General features: G+C 44.0%; 1 protein-coding gene and 1 non-coding gene across 4 annotated transcripts in view; both read left to right on the plus strand.

Moving 5' to 3' along the window:
* The window catches only part of PHACTR3 (phosphatase and actin regulator 3), a 257,734-nt gene extending 249,049 nt beyond the window's left edge, over positions 1–8,685 (plus strand). For 2 of the 3 annotated variants that reach the window (XM_056843978.1, XM_056843977.1), the window contains 3 exons: positions 3,134–3,274; positions 6,554–6,630; positions 8,487–8,685. In XM_056843978.1, coding sequence (XP_056699956.1) covers positions 3,134–3,274; positions 6,554–6,630; positions 8,487–8,502 — 234 coding nt within the window. In that variant the 3' untranslated portion in view covers positions 8,503–8,685. The remainder of the gene's footprint in view (positions 1–3,133; positions 3,275–6,553; positions 6,631–8,486) is intronic. The other variant, XM_056843976.1, reaches the window with a different exon arrangement.
* Positions 6,782–6,850, plus strand: TRNAI-GAU (transfer RNA isoleucine (anticodon GAU)). The gene has a single exon. It is a non-coding gene; the product is annotated as a tRNA-Ile (tRNA).
* Positions 8,686–21,954: the final 13,269 nt, after the last annotated feature.

The raw sequence follows: 21,954 nt of genomic DNA on the forward strand, positions 1-21,954 counted from the left end.
GGTAACTCCCCAGAACCTGAAAAACCTTCCGATGAAAGTTTTGGAGATCATGGGGGTCAATCCAGCAAAAGGTAGAAACAGTTAATTCCCAGGCTTTTGCTTTCAGTGAGATTTAAACTCTGCGAAGTTCCCACCCCCCCCCCCGGACTATGCCCCATGTTTTATCTAGAGTCTTGACACACCTCCCAGTTTCAGACAGCCACAGGTTGAGCAAACACCAGAGAAATCATACCTGCCCCCAACTTGAGTTGGTCTTCGGCCGGGACACATGCTGAACATTTCACAAGTTTGCGAGCTATGCAGATCTCAACTTTGACGTTCTGGCCACACACACAAAAAAAGTCCAGGTTTATAATAGAGATGCTTCAGGTTAACTAAGGCAAGATTGCATCAGCTGCAATCTGTTGGAACACCATTCCTGTGCAGTCCTCCTCTATGTGACTGGAAACTCTTTGGCAGTAGTGAGATGACATGCGACAGATGAAGAGCTGCGCTCAGCTAATTGGCAATCATTTGCCTTCATACAACAATTTTTTGCTAGAGCGCAGCTATAAAAGGCAGATCCTTCTTTCTCATTTGTGAGAAGTCTAAAGTTAGCCATCCATCTGCTGAGTGGCAAGTGTATTCCTACATGATATTCTTCAGCCCAAGTAATTCCCCATCAGGTGTTAGACCTGATGCTGAAACGCTGCTCATTTGCTGATCTCCCCTGCTGGGAGTTTTTATGCATACATCTGAGGACTGTGGATTCGGTGTTCTTTTATGAAGCTTTGCATCCTTTTGCAAGCTACTCTGGAGCTAGCAAACTGCTGCAGACTTCAGGATAAAGAATCTGCATTACAACTATCAAGTCCAACTCTATGCTGGAGCAGGTTTCTTGTAATCTGATATTTATCAATCCCTTGAACACATGAAGCTGCCTTATACTGAATCAGACCCTTGGTCCATCAAAGTCAGTATTATCTACTCAGACTTGACAGCGGCTCTCCAGGGTCTCAGGCAGAGGTCTTTCACACCACCTACTTGCCTAGTCCCTTTAACTAGAGATGCCAGGGATTGAACGTGGGACCTTCTGCGTGCCAAGCAGATGCTCTACCACTGAGCCACAGCCCCTCCCTTCCATTTCAGTACCTTAGAGTTATTGCTAAGAACTATTCTCAGAGTTTCATTCATTAATTGAGAGCCAGCATGGTGTCGTGGTTAAGAGCGGTGGTTTGGAGCGGTGGAATCTGATCTGGAGAACCGGGTTTGATTCCCTATTCCTCCACACTAATCTGGTGAACACGATTTGTTTCCCCATTCCTACACACGAAGCCAGCTGGGTGACCTTGAGCTAGTCACACTCTCTCAGCCTCACCTAGCTCACACGGTGTCTGTTGTGTGGAGGGGAGGGAAAGGGAAGGTGATTGTAAGCCAGTTTGATTCTTCCATAAGTGGTAGAGAAAGTCGGCGTATAAAAACCAACTCTTCTTCTTCAGAGATGGCTGTTCTTGGAACCCCTGGTTTATACAGACACCGGGAGACTTTTTAGCACATTCAAATGCTCCTATATCATGAACAAGGGCTCAGAATACAGTTGTATTCATTGTTAACATGCAAGACAAATGTACTACATGTAAAACCATGTCAATTTGCCTACTATTGCCCAATCCACCACTACTCAAGTATAAATAGTAGTAACTAGTGTCTTGGAAGGTGTATATTAATTGAAATCTCTTGAACACCATTGAATAGAGAGCATTGAATACACAGCATCTGCCCTCAGATGTGTATTCTGATGCACATCCAGTTTAGAACCAGTTTATAACGCAACAAGTGATCTACATAGAGAAGCTGGCTTTTGCGTGGTGATCTGCTTTGCTGGACCAAGCACTAATGATAGACTCCAAAGCTCCAATGATTGCTGTAGCCAAGATTTTCTGATACTGAGGTGTTAAGAACTGGACCCTTACCTGAGCCTTTTCCAACTGTACAGATCATTGTGTCAGGACTTCAGTACCATTGATGGTAAAGTGGCCCTAAACAGATGTTGATAATTGTTTCATATGTCACATTTTAAAGTGCGAAGCTGTACTGTGTATCAAACATTTAACACAGGCTCCAAAGCATATCTTCAAATATGCCTGCCATCTACATAGCAGGTCCAGCACAGCTCTGAAAGCAGAAGTGTTTCCTGAAGAGGCACCCTTCGTCAAAACAATACAAATCCAGACTGGGTTCAAATGTCTAGAAGAGATTTGGGTTTGGCCCTGATGAGAATAAGCCTGGTTTACTCTAGAACTGGCACACCCCCTTCCTCATTTTCCCCTTCTTCCGTGTACAGCCAGGTTAAAGGACTTAGAATCATAGATCATAGAGTTGGAAGATACCACCAGGGTCATCTATTCCAACCCACTGCACAATGCAGGAAATTCACAACTACCTCCCCACCCTACCCCCAGTGACCCCCACCTCCATGCCCAGAAGATGTAAAAAAAAAAAAAAAACCCTCCAGGATCCCTGGCCAATCTGGCCTGTAGGAAAATTGCTTCCTAAACCCCCCCAAAAAACAAGTGCACAATCTAACCACAACAGGTTGTGGTGTCTGATTTATGGAGGTAATCAAATATGTGTGAAGTGCCATCAAGTCGCAGTAGGGTTTTTCAAGGCAAGAGATGAGTTGCCATTGCGTTCCTCTGCACAGCAACCCTCGAATTCCTTGGTGGTCTCCCATCCAAGCACTAACCAAGGCTGACCCTGCTTATCTTATGCGATCTGCTGAGATCAAGCTAGCCTGGGCCATCCAGGTCAGGGCAGGTAACCAATTACAGACATTATCACAAATGGTGGTTAGATCTAAGACTCCCTAAAGCATGACATCTTCAGTCTCAGCTCCGCATGTGGACAGGGGATGGGAGGAGCAACAACATCTGGATACAACCCTAGAGTAGATGGCTGTATAACTTTATTTAACATCCATGCATGATGCAAAGCTCTGGGCTTTTGCCCTGGATGCTTAATATGGCTTCATTAATTTCAAATACTTAAACTGCATTCAGTCATAACAAAGGCAAAATGCAGGTGTTCTCGCAATGCCCCTAACCCTTTGTCTTCTCTGTAGTATTTATACGGGCTTTTCTTTTTTTCTCTCAAGCTTAATCAAAGACCCACAGTTGATGAATTAAGAGACAGAAAAATCCTAATACGATTCAGCGATTATGTGGAAGTGGCAAAAGCACAGGATTACGACAGACGAGCAGACAAGCCTTGGACTCGGCTTTCGGCGGCAGATAAGGTATATCTCCATTTTATTGTCAGTATTGGGCTCATGTTGACATATTTTTTCACATAATAGGATCGGCACATTACATGTAAAAGGGAAAAAAGTAATACCTCATACTCTTAACACATTGGTTTTTAAATTGTATTGGTGAGGGGCTCTGGTGTTCCAGAATTTATCAGAGGATCCTCAATGAAAACGTCGGTAATGGTGAAGGAACTTGTTCTCATTTATGGAATTGCCCCAGTAAAGTGTAGACACAAGAAAAGGTATTAATGTGTTATATGGCTGACTGTCAGTTCAGGAGAGGCACTGAAGAGACCTAATGAATTGGCTGGGCCTATGAACCAAAGTGCACCTTAGAACTCAGCCCAGGGTCCTCTGAAACACCGTGGGAAGTCATAACACAGCATTCCAGGGAATATGAGTCAATGTGGAATGGTTTCTCTGACAGCAGAAACTTTGAAACTAGAGTAGTAACAAGACAGATGGAAGGGTCCACCTGGTACAAATGGGTATTTGGGTATCCATGAAAAGCAGGCAGAAATGCCACATCATAGGCTTTGAGGCTTTGCTTTATTGAGTGCTCCTGGCAAAGGTTCTTATTAAATACCACAAGAGCAGGATTTTAATCTGTTGCATACAGAATGATTGGGGGGGGGAATGCTAGCTCACTACAAGGTAATGAGTCAGGGCTGTCGAGAACCAAATAAACTTTTGCTGGAAGAAACCAAGCAACCCTGAAACTCCAGATCCAATAACATAAGAACAGCCATGCTGGATCAGATCAAGGCCCATCAAGTCCAGCAGTCTGTTCACACAGTGGCCAATCAGGGAAACCCACAAACAAGACAACTGCAGCAGCATTATCCTGCCTGTGTTCCACAGCACCTAATATAATGGGCATGCTCCTCTGATCCTGGAGAGACTAGGCATGCATCATGACTAGTATCATTTCTACTAGTAGCCATGGATACCCCTCCCCTCCATGAACATGTCCACTCCCCTCTTAAAGCCTTCCAAGTTGGCAGTCATCACCACATCCTGGGGTAGGGAGTCCCACAAAATAACATGTGCACATTGCAGCTGAGAAATAGTGCTGCACTTACCTGTAACTAGTGTTCGAGTGGTCTTCTGTGCAGGCACGCATGGGACTGCACAGGTGCAGGCCATGCAAGACTGCACAGAAGTCATGAAGATGAACGGTACATGGACAACCCCACAGCAAATCACACTGATCACCGGTTTAGGAGGAAGGAGAAGGAAAACAGTTTCCCCCGTTTATCTTCCTTAACAGAGGTTCAGTGCTATTTCTGATGGGGTTAGATAGGTACAGCCTGGCTGCCCATGCACACACACACACCATCCCATTTGTACATGCGATTTCCTATGCAGGTAGGAGGATGCACACAATAGCCTGCTTCCACACTCTTATGGCCACTGACTGAATTGGGGCATAAACATCTGCCAGGAAGCTTTAGCTCTAAAAAAGTACAATGGGCCAGTTTTGCAAACTAGTTTGCCAGTGTTTAGAAATGGCCACAACAGCTATTGTTCCACAGCAGGCAATCCCACATAGTGCCAAGACAGGATTCAACATTGCCAGTGTACCAAGGGCAAAACTGATTACAGTTTATTCACTGCTTTTCTTTCTTGAGCTGGGAATTTTTTTAAAAAAAAATGAGCACTGAAATATACTTCATTGTGGTACCGTTAGATGCCCATCTCTGCAGCATTGTAGGGAGATATGTGAGGTTTTTACAATCCTGTAATCTTTTCTGGAACTAGAGTATTTGATTAAATTGCTTCTGTGATTTATTGTTTTGTTTTGCAGTTTTAGTTGACAGTAGTTCTTGTATATTTTATATTGTGTTTTAATGATTTTGCAAAAAAAAAAAGATATTCGGTTTTAGAAAAATCACACCCACAATGAAACAAAAGATGTTCTGTGGCAAAGCAGATTATATATGTACAGGAGAATTAATTACCCGAGAGGACATTTGCATGCAGACAGCTCAAGGGGAGGGAGGCGGAATGTTTATGTGGCTTTTTTCATTCTGCAAACTGCCACACTTAATGCTGCTTTCTGCCCCGTGAAACTGCTTCTCCCTCCATGCAGATGGCATGAATTTCTTATTTCTGTTTTACATTTTTAATAAGGCCAGCTAATAGGTAGCCAAGGGAACTTGAGCTATATTCCATCTGCTTCAAGCAGAAGGGCAAGAATCATTGTCCTGATCTGGAAAACTGTAAACTAGGTTAGGTGTTTGGGGTGCTTTCAGAATGGAAAGCCAGGGCATTTAACTGAAAATCCTGCAGGGCGTCCCTGGGAAATACTGTCATGGGCTAATTCCAGTTTATTCACACCGGTAGCAAAGATATGATCCTTTTAGGTTGTGTGGGAAAGGTCCATATAACTTTCCTAGAGGAATCTGAAATCACTTTCCAGGCTGTGAGCCTAGACACATCTTGAGATAGTGATCTATAAATCGAGAGGACTAGGTAGAGTTTCTTTAGGCTTGAGAGGAGGTAGATGTGTACTTGTTCCACATGCTCTCAGATCTTGATTTATAGGTGTGCTCACAGTTTACTGTGCCATTTGCTAGCAAGCTGTTGGAAGCATTTGCAGAAGGGTCCCTTAATAAAGACCGAGAGACTTGGAAACACAGACGTGTGCTCATTTCAGTCTGAGAGCCAAACCACACATTACTGTTTCCCAGATCCAACCTGTATTGCCCAGTCAAACAGATGCAGAGAATGGCTCCTCCCACCCCTCCAAAAGGAGAGCCAAAATGGGCTCAGAATGACACCACGGGGGGGGGGGCTGCTGCTTCCCCTCAAGCTGTTTTCCCTTGCAAAAACCCTGCTGGGGGTACTTATTTATGTGGAGTATTCTGTGCACGTGGATCAGCAAAGTAACACCCCCAGCAGGGATTTTGCACAGGAAAATTGTGTATGGTGTGGAGATAGGAGCCCTTCCTCCCCACAGTGCTATTCTGAACCCATTTGGGCTCTCCTATATTTTTTTAGAAGCTGTTCCCTGCGACTACTAGGTAGCTACAGGGAATAAAAGTCCCCAGGACCCAACTCTTTAAAAAACAGTTGCATATAGTTTGGGCCCGAGCCAAGAGATTTTTGAACTTCTTGGATGCAAGAGTTGACCCTTTCGTCCTTCTGATTGTTGTGATTATATATTGAAGAGGAGAACTATGTTATATCTGTTTGGTCTTTTAAACACGTTTTGGTGCTAATTTTAAAAGATTGACTAACCTGGTTTTCATGTGTATTTCATAGGCAGCAATTCGCAAAGAGCTAAACGAGTACAAAAGTAATGAGATGGAGGTGCATGCATCAAGCAAGCATTTGACAAGGTCAGTTTCCCAGATTTTTCTCCCCACCCCCACCCCCACCCTGTACAAAAGAATTACCTTCGGGCCTTGGGTCTGCAGAACCTTTTGTTCCTGTACAGAAGAAATGTGTATAGGCAAGGCTTCACTTGGAGGAAAACACAGAATTATAGCTGCTGTGGCTCAGTGGTAGAGCATCTGCTTGATATGCAGAAGGTCCCAGGTTCAATCCCTGGCATCTCCAGTTAAAGGGACCAAGCAAGTAGGTGATGTGAAAGACCTCTGCCTGAGACCCTGGAGAGCTGCTGCCAGTCTGAGTAGACAATACTGACTTTGATGGACCGATGGTCTGATTCAGTAGAAGGCAGCTCCATGTGTTCATGTGAGAACAGCACCCCCTAGCTACAATATTATGTTAGGATGTTTTTAGCTATTGCAACCCAGACCTACAAGAGTTCACACATGACATTCAAAACACAGTAAGGACAGGAACATAAGGACAGTATATACTATAGAGAAAACGGGATGTGTGATTTAAAGCATGTGCATAACTAACACCAAAATATAAACATCAAACGATGTGATTGTATGTATAGTTCCCTTCCCACTCTGTTTACTAAGGCATTTACATTCTGCTTTTTCTTCCTTACTGAGAGGCTGAAGGTGGCTTACAAAAACACACCAGACACAGAACAGTAAGACACTATATGTTAGAAACTAATATTTAAAACAGACATCCAAAATATAATACAATGCATACATTCTGATCAGATTCACAGGGGCAGTAAAATACAGCAGCAAAAGAACAAAAAGAAAGAATTCTGAGGTCTGCAGGATGAAGAGGCTCTCAATTTTTCTAAAAATAAAGGATACTATATGCCCTTCTCCAAAAGCATGAAGCAGCTTACAAAGAATAATACAATACTTAATTTAAAAACACAATAAAATATCAGCAATCTCTTCTTAAAAACAGTGACCAAAATATTAAAAAGCATCCCCATCCCTCAAGGATTTGGATGAGAGACCTCCAAGGAATACCAGGGGTGTGACGTGGAGGCGGGAAATGGCAAACCACCTCTGAACGTCTCTTGCCTTGAAAACCCGACCAGGGGTTGCCATGTCAGATGTGATTTGACGGGGGGGGGGAATCCCTCCCCAAATGATCATACATTCATAAACCACTGGAGAAACTTCAGAAGCACTCTTGCTAGCTATAAAAACTTCAAACACGGGATTAGCTTCCAAATACCTGCGGCAACTGAGTGCCTTAACAGAGTTCGTTGGACTGTGTCTGTGGGCTGGATCCTATGAAGAAGAGTTGTTTTTTATATGCTGACTTTCTCTTACCACTTCAGGAAGAATCAAACCAGATTACAATCCCCTTCCCCTCCCCACAAGACACCCTATGAGGTGGGTGGGGCTGAGAGAGCTGTGACTAGCCCAAGGTCACCCAGCTGGCTTCATGTGTAGGAGCGGGGAAACCAATCCAGTTTGCCAGATTAGCCTCCGACACGTATGTGGAGGAGTGGGGGATCAAACCCAGTTCTCCAGATCAGAGTCCATCGCTCCAAACACCACGCTGGCTCTCCTGTTCTTGTGGAGGCAATCTTATGCAGTTTCCCCTTTTCCCAGTGGTCTCCTGAAGGACCTACCCCAAATAAACTGAGCAACCCCATGGGCAAAATGTCAGGCAGTACAGAGGGCCGCAGGTGAAGTGAGGGCTTTCCCATGAAGTCACTACCACACACACAATCAACTAGAAATAAGAGAAATGTTTAAGGCAGGTTTGGGGCAACATGCTGTTTCAAATGCTGCCGCTTTTCATTTTGAAGAACTGCAGCGCTTGCTAACAGTCCTTTCCTTCTGCTTTCGACCTACAGATTCCACAGGCCATAGAGATTTTCTTCTGAGAAGAATTTGTCTACTTTTTTGATACCACTACTGAACGTGCATCGGGGAAAGTATGAAGGTCTTTCCTTGAGGTTCAATCTATGACAAGCTGACGTTTAACGTGCAAGGAGGACTCTGCGGATGAAATCTCTGCAGCACGCAGACTGAACGGGGAGGAGCGACCAGAGGGCGGCCTTCGCCAGGGAGCTAAAACACCCACGGGTTGGGAGGATCCATCGAAAAATGACCGGCATCGCGCTGATCAAAAGGAACCCTCTGCTCTCCTTGACTACTTGTTTTAAACTGTATTGCAACATATCTTGGGAACGGAGATTATGTGCATGAACAGCCTTTACCATTCCAAGGCCTCTGACATAACGGACACGGCACACCATCATTCAGTATTATCATGGTGACAAGACATTTGGAACTTATCACAATTAATTTGTATAAAAAAACACTTAAGTTTCATGTTCTACAAAATGATTTACTATATTATAATTTCGTTCCTTTTTTTATATATAATGTCTAACAAAAACACAGCTGCGGCATTTTTTGGACTCCTGTTTATTTCCCCTCTCCCCCTTTTAATTAAATGATTACTTACTGCAGAAAACAAATCCACAGCCTCCCATGTTTGGTGATGTTTAGGAAGAGGGGAACAGAAACACAGCTTGTTAAGGAAAGGCTATGAAATCTTGTTGCTTGCAGCACACAGGAGTCCACTGAATAGAAGGTAGACTCGGGGACTTGTGGTTGCCATGAGGAACACTCACTGTCTGGAACAGAATTTCAGACACCAACACCTGTTGCGATACTAAAGCCAATGGCATTGGGTCAGCTTCCTGGAGCAGAAATTTTGAAAATTCCACATAAAATCGAACTTTTGTGGCATCACACACACACACACACACACACACACAAATTACTGGCCAGAACAACAATTCTCAACGTTTTAGTGGTGTAGCTGCTTCCCTGCAGATAAGGCATGAAACTGTAGTTTGCAGTGAGATACCAATGCAGCTGGTATGTTGGGGCAGGGGCCAGGGCTTAGTGGTGTAGACCATCATCTTTGTATGCAGAAGGTCCCAAGTTCAACTCCCTGTGTCTCCCCAGTTAAAAGATCCAGGTATGAGGTCATGTGGGAGAACTCTGCTTGAGTTCCTGGAGAGCTGCTGCCAGTTAGAGTAGGCAATACTGACCTTGACAGACCAATCGTGATTCAGTATATAAGCAAGTTTGATGTGTTCATGTAAACTCTCAGCCTTTAACATGCAGGCAAAGCAAGACTTACGAGTTGATTCCTCTGCTGCTGTTTTGGCTCTCCCCGAGTCTTTAGATATTCACGCCTGTGGTCTACTGATATGGGTAGTGTTCTTTCGGAAGATGTAAGATCACAGGTCAGCTTCCATGAGTGGGTGCAAGTCCTCCAAAATGGTTAATCCCTGCTCATCACATCTGAACTGTGGGTTCCATGTTTGGAGTTTACACTATGGCCAGGGGCCGTCCTTCCCTTGACGACTGAAACATCACAATGACTTGAATTTGTGAATGGATCAACAACAGGACTTTCATGCAGTCTCAAATGCAACGCTTCTCAGTTGAGTCACTTCACCCACTTAAATGCCAGTCATCAAATCCACAATATACCAAGTCTAGAGATGCATATGAAAATCAGGCTTAAATCATTAAATATGCCCAATGGTATAATAGTAACCAATATATACAGGACTCGCAGTGCCACCCTAAGCAGAGGTACACCCTTCCTAAGTTCATTGAAACCAACGGGCTTAGAAGGGTATAAACTTTGTGTATGTTAATTATAGCTATGGTTTTTATTTTACAACATTTCTACCCTGCCTTTCTGTCCTCACAAGGACCACTAAGGCGGCTAACAAAATATAGGTAATAAAGTCACACTTTAAAAACCATTAAAACAAACCTACCAACCCCTCAACACATCACGAAAACAATTAAAACCAGAGCTAAAACATACATTTGAAAACATAAAAACAGTGATTAAAACACAGGGCAGGAAGGAGGAATCACTGAGGGAATGCAAAAAGGAAACAAGTAAGTCTGATGTTGAAGAATTCACTTTCCCAGTTCTTAAAAATTTAACATCATATCGCACAAAGGAACTGAGGTAATGAACTACTTCTGACTACTTGCAACTCCAAGAATAGCCTAGTTTAAGGGCCAAAATAGATGTGAAAGCATCCCTGGTTCCAACACAGGGGCACTTCCATTTTAAAGTCTCGGTGATTTAAAAAAGCTGTGAGGACCCAATTCTGATAAGGTCCACAGCATATTTTTTTAAGTGCAAGGGAGAGCCGTTCTGGCACTTGAAAAGATTTCGGGGGGGGGGGAGAGAAAACAACAGCACCTTGTCCTGCCGCACCACAGGACTAATCAGGATTGGGCCCTTGCGGCATTTTTTAAATCAAAGCTTCAAAATGGCGGCAGCATCCCTGTGTCAGATTCAGGGACACCATCATGTCTAGTTTGGCCCCTAGTTAACATCCTTTAGGGTAAGCACAAAGTTTAGAGAAAGAAGATACACAGTTTTATCATTTTTCTTTGTTCTTAGCTCAGTTTGCTGTGATGGGTTAAGGTATTTGTGCTTTTCATTTAGTTTATTTTCAATGCTTCCATTTGACTTCTGCAACCCATAATTTGCCCCAACTGATCACATTTCCACAGAGAGAACCAAAGGGGCGGTAGCAGTTAAACCTCTCACCCCTCTAGTATGCAAGTGAAGATGCTAGTCCCTAGGATTGCCAAAGTGAAAGAATGGGGAAGTGCCCAAGCGAAAACTCTAAATGTGGTGGAAAACAGGAGCCTGACATCAGACCACTCCAGTGCAGATTTCCCTTGATACAATCTGCGGTGGTGGTGGCTAATCAAAGAGAAGGATTTAGGGGAGTAGAGAAAGGTGAGGGTTGGGCAGAGATCCAGTCGGTTTGGGCAGCTCTCTCCCCCTTACTGTGGAACAGGTTCCTGCAGGGGCCAATTCTTCAGAGGCGAAGCAGAGTATGACTTGGAAATGCCCACAGCTAAGCTGAAAGGCTTTCTCCAGGACACAAGTCACTTTGAGAGTTGAATGCAAAAGCACAGCCCCAGAAATCATGTGCAGAATTCTTTTGTCCACGTGTCTTCCATTCTAGCAGCAGGTACTTCTCTGTGTTACTGGCCCTTGCTGGATCAGGTCAAATGTGTTGGGAGCCTTTATAAAAATTAAACTTCACTGAGCAAGCCATAGATGTTTAATCACATATATGCAACTACGTGTATCTCTACTGGACAAATAAAGGACTGACCGCTTTCTGCTCTGACCGGGCCAAGCAAATCTGGATGGGGGAAGGGAACTGGACTAGTTTCCCTGCCCTCTCTGACACTAACTGTATGCAACAAGGAAACGGTGTCATGTTTCCAAACCTTTAGAAATTGCTTCCAAATCTCATTAGTTTTTAGTCCTCTCAAATAAGTCAGTTATGTCACCGTGATTTGAACCTTAATTCACCTCATGAGGACCGCCTAGTGGGGATGGCAAGTAACTGCACATGAGAGGACAGTATTTTCCAATTGTGACAATGGACACCATCACATAAAGTCCATCCCACAGGTTTAGATACTATGGCTGTTAACTGAGTAAAGAATTCAGGAGTTACCTTCTTTTGCGACATCTATCAATAGTTTAAACAAATGAGCATATCATCAAACTTAATATACAGACCTTTTGAAGGATATGTAAGAAAATTGCAATTTAATAAGTAAAAGCTTATTTGTAGGAGAGGCTATCTTTAATTTATTTGTAGGAGAGCCCATCTTTAATATGTTTGTTTTAAACCTCCTATTATGGCAATACATCAGAACCCGTGCCTTCAAAAATAACCCAGCATGCCCTTAACATTGCAGGTTTTAATATACTGATTAAAACTGTGCCCTCCTGATTAATACAGGAGCTGTGGTTAATTAAACTACTGATTAAGGCGTTTAGCCCTATTAGGTACCAATTATATTTATGAATTTTTAGATTAAGGCCATAAATTTAGGAAAAAGTGAATTCAGGCGATATACAAAATGTATGGAAAGTTCCATACTTCCACAAGTTACAAGGATAAAGCAGTCGTCCAATGGCGGCTTGCCGTGTTACCTTCATAGGGGCCAAGGAGAGGGCCGATAAGGAGACCTCCCAGCGTCTCTTCCTAGAATTCTCTGGAGGAAGCTGGGAGAAAGGAGGGGGAAAGTGATAGGGACTCCCCCCTCAATTTTGAGCCTTTGTAGGCTCCTGTGGGGGCTTCTCCTGTGACCGGTCCAATGAAGGGAGCTCAACCCCACCCTGGGCACCCTTGCAGCAGCTTCTTGGGTCCCGTTTCTTGCTAAATGATTCCTTTGCATTAACATATCTGAAAGCAACTTCCTTTTTGGCTAGACCACAGATATCAGAACACCCATGGGATGACAGGTGGCAGAAAGCATCCAGGGAATTTTCAACTATCCCCATTTTTGGCAGGATATTAAAAAATTTATACCATGTTCCTACTAGAAAAATACAACACAGTGTCAGAATGTGATCATGGAGCCACAACCTGGCAGATGAAACATAAGCTACAATACATTAATTCTTTTCTTCTTTGACATCTGACTAATAGAGTAGTCCAGACAACTGTAAATATTAAACAATAAGTTTGTAACAACAGAGCATTGAGAAAACCTACTCCTAATTCAATCAGTTCAGATATACTACCTGCATGTACAAAATTAGGTTTACCATAAAGATTATTTCAATTCTGTGCTGGCCTCACTGAAAAGCCTCTGTAATAGAATTTCACCCTTTAAAAGGATTTGAGGGTCAATCCAGTAATAAAATTTCAAACAGAGAATCATGTCATAAACATATACATCAAGTTTCACTGCTTATCTCAACGCTTATAGAAGGTGTCATAGTATGCATCTTTCCAGACCCATCTGGAATGACCTCAAGTGTTGACTGTTTTTCAAACTCAAACCATGGAATTTTGTCCATACACATCAATTTTCATTTTGAGATCTCACACAGATATTACACTGATGGTGTATGTTATATGGTTGCTTGGGTAATGTAAGATTGTTTTACTCTGGCTCTGTATCAGAAGTGATATGAATGCTGCCAGTGATGAAAGAAAAACAGTGTTTCACTTACCTGTAACCGTTGTTCGTCCAAGGTCTTCTGTGCAGGCACACATTGGGGACTGCGCATGTGCAGGCCTGTCGCCAGGAAGATTAGATAGCTTCTAAAGGCTAGAATAGGGGGTGCTGCACCTACGTGCATGCGTCCGTTTTCCCGCCGAAACGGCGCCCTCTAGAGGACGGCACCCCCCTATTCCCTCAGTTCTTTCTCCTGCCAAGCAAATCTGAAAATAAGCAAAGACAATGAGAAGCTCACAGTGGGGAAGGAGGGAGGGAATGTGTGCCTGCACAGAAGACCTTGGAAGAACAACAGTTACAGGTAAGTGAAACATTGTTTTTGTCTACAGGCTTCTGTGCAGTCCCACATTGGGAGACTGAATAGCTACTCACCAGGAGGAGGGAGTGAGCTGCTAATCAAACAATGAATGTAAAACTGCTCTCCCAACTGCAGTATCTTTTCTGCTTTCAGCATCTATCGCATAATGTTGCACAAAGGTGTCAGGTGAAGACCAGGTGGCCACTCTACAGATGTCGTCCAACGGTACTCCACCTCGGAAAGTAGCAGACGCAGAATGTGCCCTGGTCGAATGTGCCCGAAGAGAAACCGGACACTGCACACCTGCCTGTTGGTAGCAGACCTGGATAGTCTGGACTATCCACCTAGATAAGGAAGCAGAAGAAGCAGGCAGACCCTTTTTGGGTCCAGCAAAACAAACAAATAAAGCATTTGACCTTCTAAAAACTTTTGTACGTTGTAAATAATACAGTAGTAGAAAAGAGCAAGAGTCCAGTAGCACCTTAAAGACTAACAAAAATATTTTCTGGCAGGGTATGAGCTTTTTGTGAGCCACAGCTCACTTCTTCAGAAAGCTCATACCCTGCCAGAAAATATTTTTGTTAGTCTTTAAGGTGCTACTGGACTCTTGCTCTTTTCTACTACTGCAGACAGACTAACATGGCTACCCACTGTAAATAATACAATAAAGCTTTTTTAACATCAAGCGAATGCAAAGCTTTCTCAGCCAAAGAGCTAGGCTGGGGGGAAAAAACTGGTAACGAAACAGTCTGACCCAAATGAAACTTAGAAACTACTTTGGGTAAAAATTCACAACTCGGTTTAAGTACCACCCTGTTAGGAAAAAATTGAATAAATGGTGGGGAGGCCTTTAGGGCAGCCAGTTCACCAACCCGCCTAGCAGAGGTCACAGCTACCAAAAAACATACCTTCTTAGAAAGGATGGGCAAGGGTATATTGTCCAAAGGCTCAAAGGGAGATAACATTAGCCTGGACAGTACTAATGATAAAGACCACTGGTCTACCCTCCTAGGGCAAGGAGGAAACAAATTTTTAAGACCCTTAAGAAACAACTTGGAAGTGTAGTGGGAGAAGAGCATAGCACCATTTATCCAAGTACGAAAGGCCGAAATGGTCACCAAGTGCACCTTAATAGATGATACTGAGAGGCCACTATCCTTAAGTGATAGTAAATATTCCAAAACTACAGGCAAGGGGGCCGAATGAGGACGCAGTCTTCTTAGTTTAGCCCACTTAGCAAACTTAACCCATTTGCAAATATAGGAGTAACGGGTAGATGGTCTTCTAAAACTGACTAAAACATTCAACACTCTAGTAGAAAATTCTATTTCAGGGGGAGGATCAGCCAAGCTGTGAGCCTCAGTTTGTCGGGATCTGGTTGAAACATCTGGTTGAAGCTCAACAGGTTGAGTGCAAGAGGGAAGTGAACCCAATTGCTTCTTGCCAGGGTCCGTACGGTTGTAAACCAAACCTGGCGTGGCCAGAAAGGGGTAACCAAAATACAGTGAGTTCTGTATTGCTGGATACGCTTGACTACTTTTAGTACTAGGGGAAAGAGCGGGAAGGTGTAAAACAGCCCCCTGTCCCATGTTATTGCGAAGACATCCCCTAGGGAACCAGGTTCGAGGCTTGCCCTTGAACAAAAAATTGGTGCTTTGCAATTGTTTAACATTGCAAAGAGATCCACGTCGGGATAACCCCACTGAAGAAACACCGGTTCTAGATATTCCCAATTTATCTCCCACTCGTGGTACGGAGAAAAATTTCTGCTTAGATCGTCTGCCAGGACATTGTTGGTCCCTGCAATGTGAGTGGCCTGCAGAACCACGTCGTGTCAGTAGGCCCAGTTCCAAACTGCTACTGCCTCTCTGCATAGAGACAGAGACAAGGTGCTGCCCTGCCTGTTGACATAGCTCATTGCAGTCGTGTTGTCTGTTTGAAGCAGAACGTACTCGCCCCGGAGGAGGTCTGAAAAAGAGAGAAGAGCATACCTAATAGCTCTTAGTTCCCACAAATTGACATGGAGTATAGACTCCTTTTGAGACCACTGCCCTTGGACTGACTGTCCATCACAGTGAGCACCCCAACCCAATAGGGAGGCATCCATGGTCAACACCTTAGAGTGAACAAAGATGTCGAAAGGGACACCAGTCTACAAGTGGACCTCAATAGACCACCAGGTAAGTGACTTGAGAATGGGTCTAGAAATCGAGAATTTTTTTGATTGGGAATGTTTAAAGGGATTGAAGCAACGCACAAACCAATTCTGCAGGGGGCGCATGGGGAGTCTAGCATATGGAACCACTGCTGTTGTAGAGGCCATCAGGCCCAACAGAATCTGGATGTCTCAAGCAGAGCGGAAACGAACAGATTGAAAGGCTGTAACCAAACTCATAATAGATCTACGTCTGTCCTCGGGGAGAAAAGCCCTGCCCATGGACCCATTTAACATCATCCCTATAAATTGGACAACTCTAGTTGGAATTAAGGTAGACTTCTTAAAATTAACCAAGAAGCCGAGAGTTCGCAGCAGGTCCAACATTCTCTGAGTGTGAGAAATCACTGGTAGGGGCCGTAATGAGCCAATCATCCAGGTAAGGGAACACTGAAACACCTTCAGCTCTAAGGTGGGCTACTATCACTGCCATACACCTGGTAAACACCCGTGGGGCAGTAGATAACCCAAAGGGGAGTACAGAGTATTGAAAATATTGACCCCCTAATTCAAAACGTAAGTATTTACGATAATCGGGATGAATTCCAATATGGAAGTAAGCATCTTTTAAATTCGTAACAGCAAACCACAAATCAGGATTCAATAAAGCCAAGACATGCTGTAAAGTTAACATATGAAACTTTTTATTAACCAAGAACTTGTTTAATTGCCTGAGGTCAAGAATGGGCCGAAGGCCTCCATCTTTCTTTGCAACTGAAAAAAAGTCTAGAATAAAATCCCAAACCAAGGGAGTCCACAGGTAGCACCTGAACAGCACCCTTAGAAACCAGTTCCTGTAAGGATTGACCCTACGAGGCCCTAGGAAGAATAGAAGGACATGGCGGAGCCATAACTGAGGGAAACTTAAGAAACTCTAAACGGTAACCAGATTCAACGATTTGTAAAACCCAAATATCACTAGTGATATCGCTCCAGGCCTGGATGAAAGTGGTCAGCCGATCCCCAAATTGCACCAGGGCTGTAGAACCCTCATCCCCTAGTCAGAAGGCTGGTTTCTGGCCATGTTTAGGAGAAGAAGGTTTAGCCGGTCCAGAACGAGGTCTATTAGGCCTACGCCTATTCTGTTGATAGGGCTGGTAGGATCTTTGCTGCCACTGTTTAGGAGGGTTCTGGCCCTGCCTATGCCAATGGTTCTGCGACTGACGTTCCCTGTATGGAAAGCGGGGTCGTGGAAAAGAAGGAGGGGGTGGTGGTGCAGTAACCCCCATATACCTGGCGGTTTGTTTTTGTGCTTTGAGTTGTTTTAAGGCTTCATCTGTCGAAGCTGCAAACAATGTAGTTCCCCTAAACGGCAAATCTTCAATGTGATTTCTTACGTCTTGGGAGAGATGAGTAGACTGCAGCCATGAAAAGCGCTGTAAAGATATAAAGGCTGCCATGGCCCTAGCAGAACAGTCGGACCCATGCCGACCGGCATTCATCTGATTACTCGCCAGCTTCTTTTCCTCAGACAGGACTATCTTGGCCAAAGACTTTTGTTCGTCAGGCAAGTGTTCCATGAAACTGGCCATGAGGTTCCATAGGAAACCTTGGTAAGCCGCCATAAAGGCTTGATAATTCGCTATGCGAAACTCCAGGGCATCGGCAGAATAGCCCTTACGGCTATGCATATCCACCTTCCTGCTGTTCTTGTCAACAGGTGTTGAATTAATGCCCTGATGGTGCTTCGCTTGAACTTCTGCTACAATCATGGAGGAAGGGGGTGGGTGTGAAAACAGAAATTCAAATCCCTCAGGCTGGACCTTATATATGTTGTCCACCTTCTTAGAAGTAGACAAACAAGTGGAAGGTTTACTCCAGACATTGTTGGCATTATTTATAAAGTCCACTAGAACTGGCAAAGACACAGTCAGAGGGGACTCAGTGTAGATGGGGGCCAAGGTCTTCTCCTTGGGTTTAGGAGTTGATGAAGTGATATCGATCTCTAATGATTTGGCCATCCGTAGCATTTGCTCTGTAAAACCTCTAACATTCTCATTAGGAGAACCAGGAAGCAAAGCACTGAAAGCTTCATCAGGTGATGGATCTGAAGGAATCTTGGAACCAACGTCGGAACGGCCATGATCCGAATCCCTGTCGGAATCCGATTCACTTCCATGGGCTGTGAATCTCCCGCAGGTCCGGGATTAGGTTGCATTGGTTGGTACAAAGGTGGTGCCCACACAACTGATTGCTGCTGGTAGTTTGGTGGGGCCCATGGCATGATGTATGGGTTCCATTGAGGAGGGTTCTGCATAGGCCATTGCTGAGGCCACCAAAATTGTAGAACCGACTGGGGTTGTCCCTGTATTGAACCAAGAGCTTGCGAGGTAGAAGGCTGGGATGCTAGTACCGGAACCGATGGTGTGGAAGCTGGCAGGAACATCGACTTGGCCAACTCCAGATCTGCCATAGAAAGATCAGGGAACCCTACTTGGGAACCAGGTGATACCGAGCCCAAATGAGGAGAGGGGGTACGGGGAGGAGGTGGTGTAGCGGCATCCTCCAAAACAGCAGGCTCCACAGCAGCTGAAGCCTTCCCAGCCACTTTAGTACCTTTGGCAGTCTTTTCTAAATGATTAGTCTTGCACATAGCCTTCTTGCCGGAGGTTGACACAGGCTCAGAAGAAACCTTCTTCGCTTTAGGTTCTTAATACTCGGTACACGGCTTGGAACCAGCAGATGAGGATGGATCCGACTGCAACGCTGGATCCGACGGGACCGCTTGCTCACGCCCGACTGCCGAAGTCAAACCTGGCGTCTCTGAGCAGGACAATGCCTTTTCATATAACCAGGCTTTTAGCCTGGCAACTCTGCCATTCCTGGCACGAGGTGTAAACTGCAGGCAAATAAGGCAAGAAGCCTTATTATGTGCCTCATCTAGACAGCACACACACAAAGTATGATTGTCCGTTTTAGGCATTTTAGTATTACATTTCTGACACTTCTTAAAAAGCACTGTGTCAGAGGGCGACATGATCGCCAAAATTCCAAAAGAATTCACCACGAACGTTGGTAGCAATTCGCTAACGACTAGCCAAAGCCAGAAGGTCCTTTCCTAGCGGCGGCAAAGAACTGAGTGAATAGGGGGGGCGCAGCCCTCTAGAGGGCGCCGTTTCGGCGGGAAAACGGACGCATGCACGTAGGCGCGGCGCCCCCTATTCTAGCCTTTAGAAGCTATCTAATCTTCCCGGCGACAAGCCGGTCCCCAATGTGGGACTGCACAGAAGACTGTGGACGAATCTCAGGTACTGGAAAATAACAGTTATAATCTGTGACATGGTAAAATTTTCAGATACTGTAAACATTTCATATGAAGGGAATATTTGTCATCATATAATTACACTCACTGAAATGTTTCCCTCTACATAGTTTCCCTTTGATTGTGGACTCAAAATGGTTGTGGGGGGTGGGGATAACAACTTGGCTACACTTTCGTACAAATATTTGAATCATTTCAAAGAATACATTTTTGTTATTTTAATAGACATTGACATTCCGATAGTCAAAATAACATACTTAAAAATGTTTTTGGGCTATAAAAAATTACAACTGAAAGCTACAAGGACAGCTACTTGTACAATTGCCATTTAATCTGCTCTTAATAGTAATCAAATTTCTTGTTATAACCTGCATCAGAATGCCTCCTATGCGAATCTTATAATTTTCAATGGAATGACTATGAACATATTCAAAGACTTAAAATGTTAGTGCCTCTCATTTCACCAGCAAGTGGTTTTATTTTAATGAACAAGTTTAGTTCATATACGAAGTCCCAAGTCAACTAAAGTTAGTGAGGGCAAAGTCCTATTGAAATCAATGGATCAAGTTAGTCACAATTTTTAGCTGGATCAGGGCTATCATGTTCTAGAAATAGCTCCAGTTTACTGGAGTTCTACTGAAAACTGCATCTCTGTTAAAAGTAAAACATTTACGTATTACATCCTAGCAAAATGAAAATGTCTTCTAACATAAAAGGTGTTTTATCTACATAAATTGCTGTTGTAATGAAGATTATTTTCATGAAGATTTTTGCAGTTTATTAAAAAATCAACTAAGATACGTCACATTGCAGAAATTAAGGGTCATACAATTCGGAAATGAAGTATGAACATCTACATTCTCTTCTCTTCTTTCTTTGTATATGTAACTTTAACTATGTTAGAACTTCCTCTCTTCTACCATAAAAAGTGACTGCAGCCCTTTGCGAACGTTAAGCAATTCTTCTTCTTGCTGTGACAAAAAGCAATCAAGTTAGGTTTTCTTTTAAACAAACTTAAGAATCCAAGCAATGGGATAAAATCAGAAAGCTGATTCAAACAACTGCATTTTCCTCATCTATTAGTATTAACAATTAACATTTGAAACTATGTTCAGTCTTGAAAAGTGACTCAAATCAGCAAGACAACATTGGGGTCGCTTATAAATGGGTTGCTTGACCCAGCATGGATACTCCTGAAAAGTGGGTTTTCCCCTTTTTCTCAACAGTATTGCCCTGTCCTTTTTTCCTGATCTTCCCCATAACTGCTTTGCTGCAATGTTTCGGAAAGCTTACAGCAAAGCTAGGATGGCTGTTGTGTGGGTAGGAAAAGCCCACAGTTTCCTGGTATCACCCATATTGGTGCAATTTTCCCTGCCCCAGTTTCCATGGCAACAATCCCCCACCCTGCACCACACGGGGCTTTTTGGAAGGCTTTTAAAAAAAAAATGTAATTGACATCTCAACATAATGGTACATCAGTACGTCAATTACCAACTTCTGAAGAAGCCCCTGGTGGTGTAGGGGGGGGGGTATGACTGCTTCAGGGGCTTTTTTTACTGTCAAGTCTCAGCTGATTTAGTGTGCCCCCTCACAAGGTTTTCAAGGCAAGAGACATTCAGAAGAGGCTTGCCATTGCCCACCTCTGTGTCTTGACCCTGGACTTCATTGGTGATCTCCCATCCAAATACTATCCAGGACCGACCCTGCTTAGCTTCCGAGATGGGGAGGGGCTGTGGCTCAGTGGTAGAACCTCTGCTTGGCATGCAGAAAGTCCCAGGTTCAATCCCTGGCATATCCAGTTAAATGGACTAGGCAAGTAGGTGATGCGAAAGACCTCTGCCTGAGACCTTGGAGAGCCGCTGCCGGTCTAAGTAGACAATACTGACTTTGATGGACCAAGGGTCTGAGTCAGTATAAGGCAGCTTAATGTGTTCATATGTTCATCTGACGAGATGAGGCTAGTCTGGGGCTATCCAGGTCAGGGTGCTCGAGTTGGGGAAAGGCAGGGAAACAAACTATGCAGACGTCCAGTCGTCTTTGCGCTGCAGCAGCAGCAGCAGTGATAATGGGGAAACCCCAGGGAAGTGTTGCCATCTGAAACAGACTAGTGAGAGGGAACAGGTTTTGACATACCAATCGCCCTTCCTCTCCATGCAAAAACGTACGGCAAGGGAGGTGAGGAGCCCCCAGGTCCTGCATGGTGCATATGTGGGGGAATGCCCAGTGTACCTGCACTAGGTGTGCATTGCTGAATGAATGGTTAGTGCTGCCAGATCTCAAAGCTGATGAGGAAGTGGGGGCAGAGAAGGGTATTGCCTTCACCTTCTCCCTGAATGTATGTGAATAGGTTATGCTCCAGGACAATGCTGGACATGTATCCTGCTTTGCTTGAACATCTTAGCTCACTTTTCATATGATGATCTGCTATCATTTGAAGTCCCAGGAATCGAGATTTTACTTTAAACAATCCCAATATGTTTTTGCTAACAAACT

The sequence above is a fragment of the Euleptes europaea genome, chromosome 2 (genome assembly GCF_029931775.1).
Source record: "Euleptes europaea isolate rEulEur1 chromosome 2, rEulEur1.hap1, whole genome shotgun sequence".
Taxonomy (NCBI): domain Eukaryota; kingdom Metazoa; phylum Chordata; class Lepidosauria; order Squamata; family Sphaerodactylidae; genus Euleptes; species Euleptes europaea.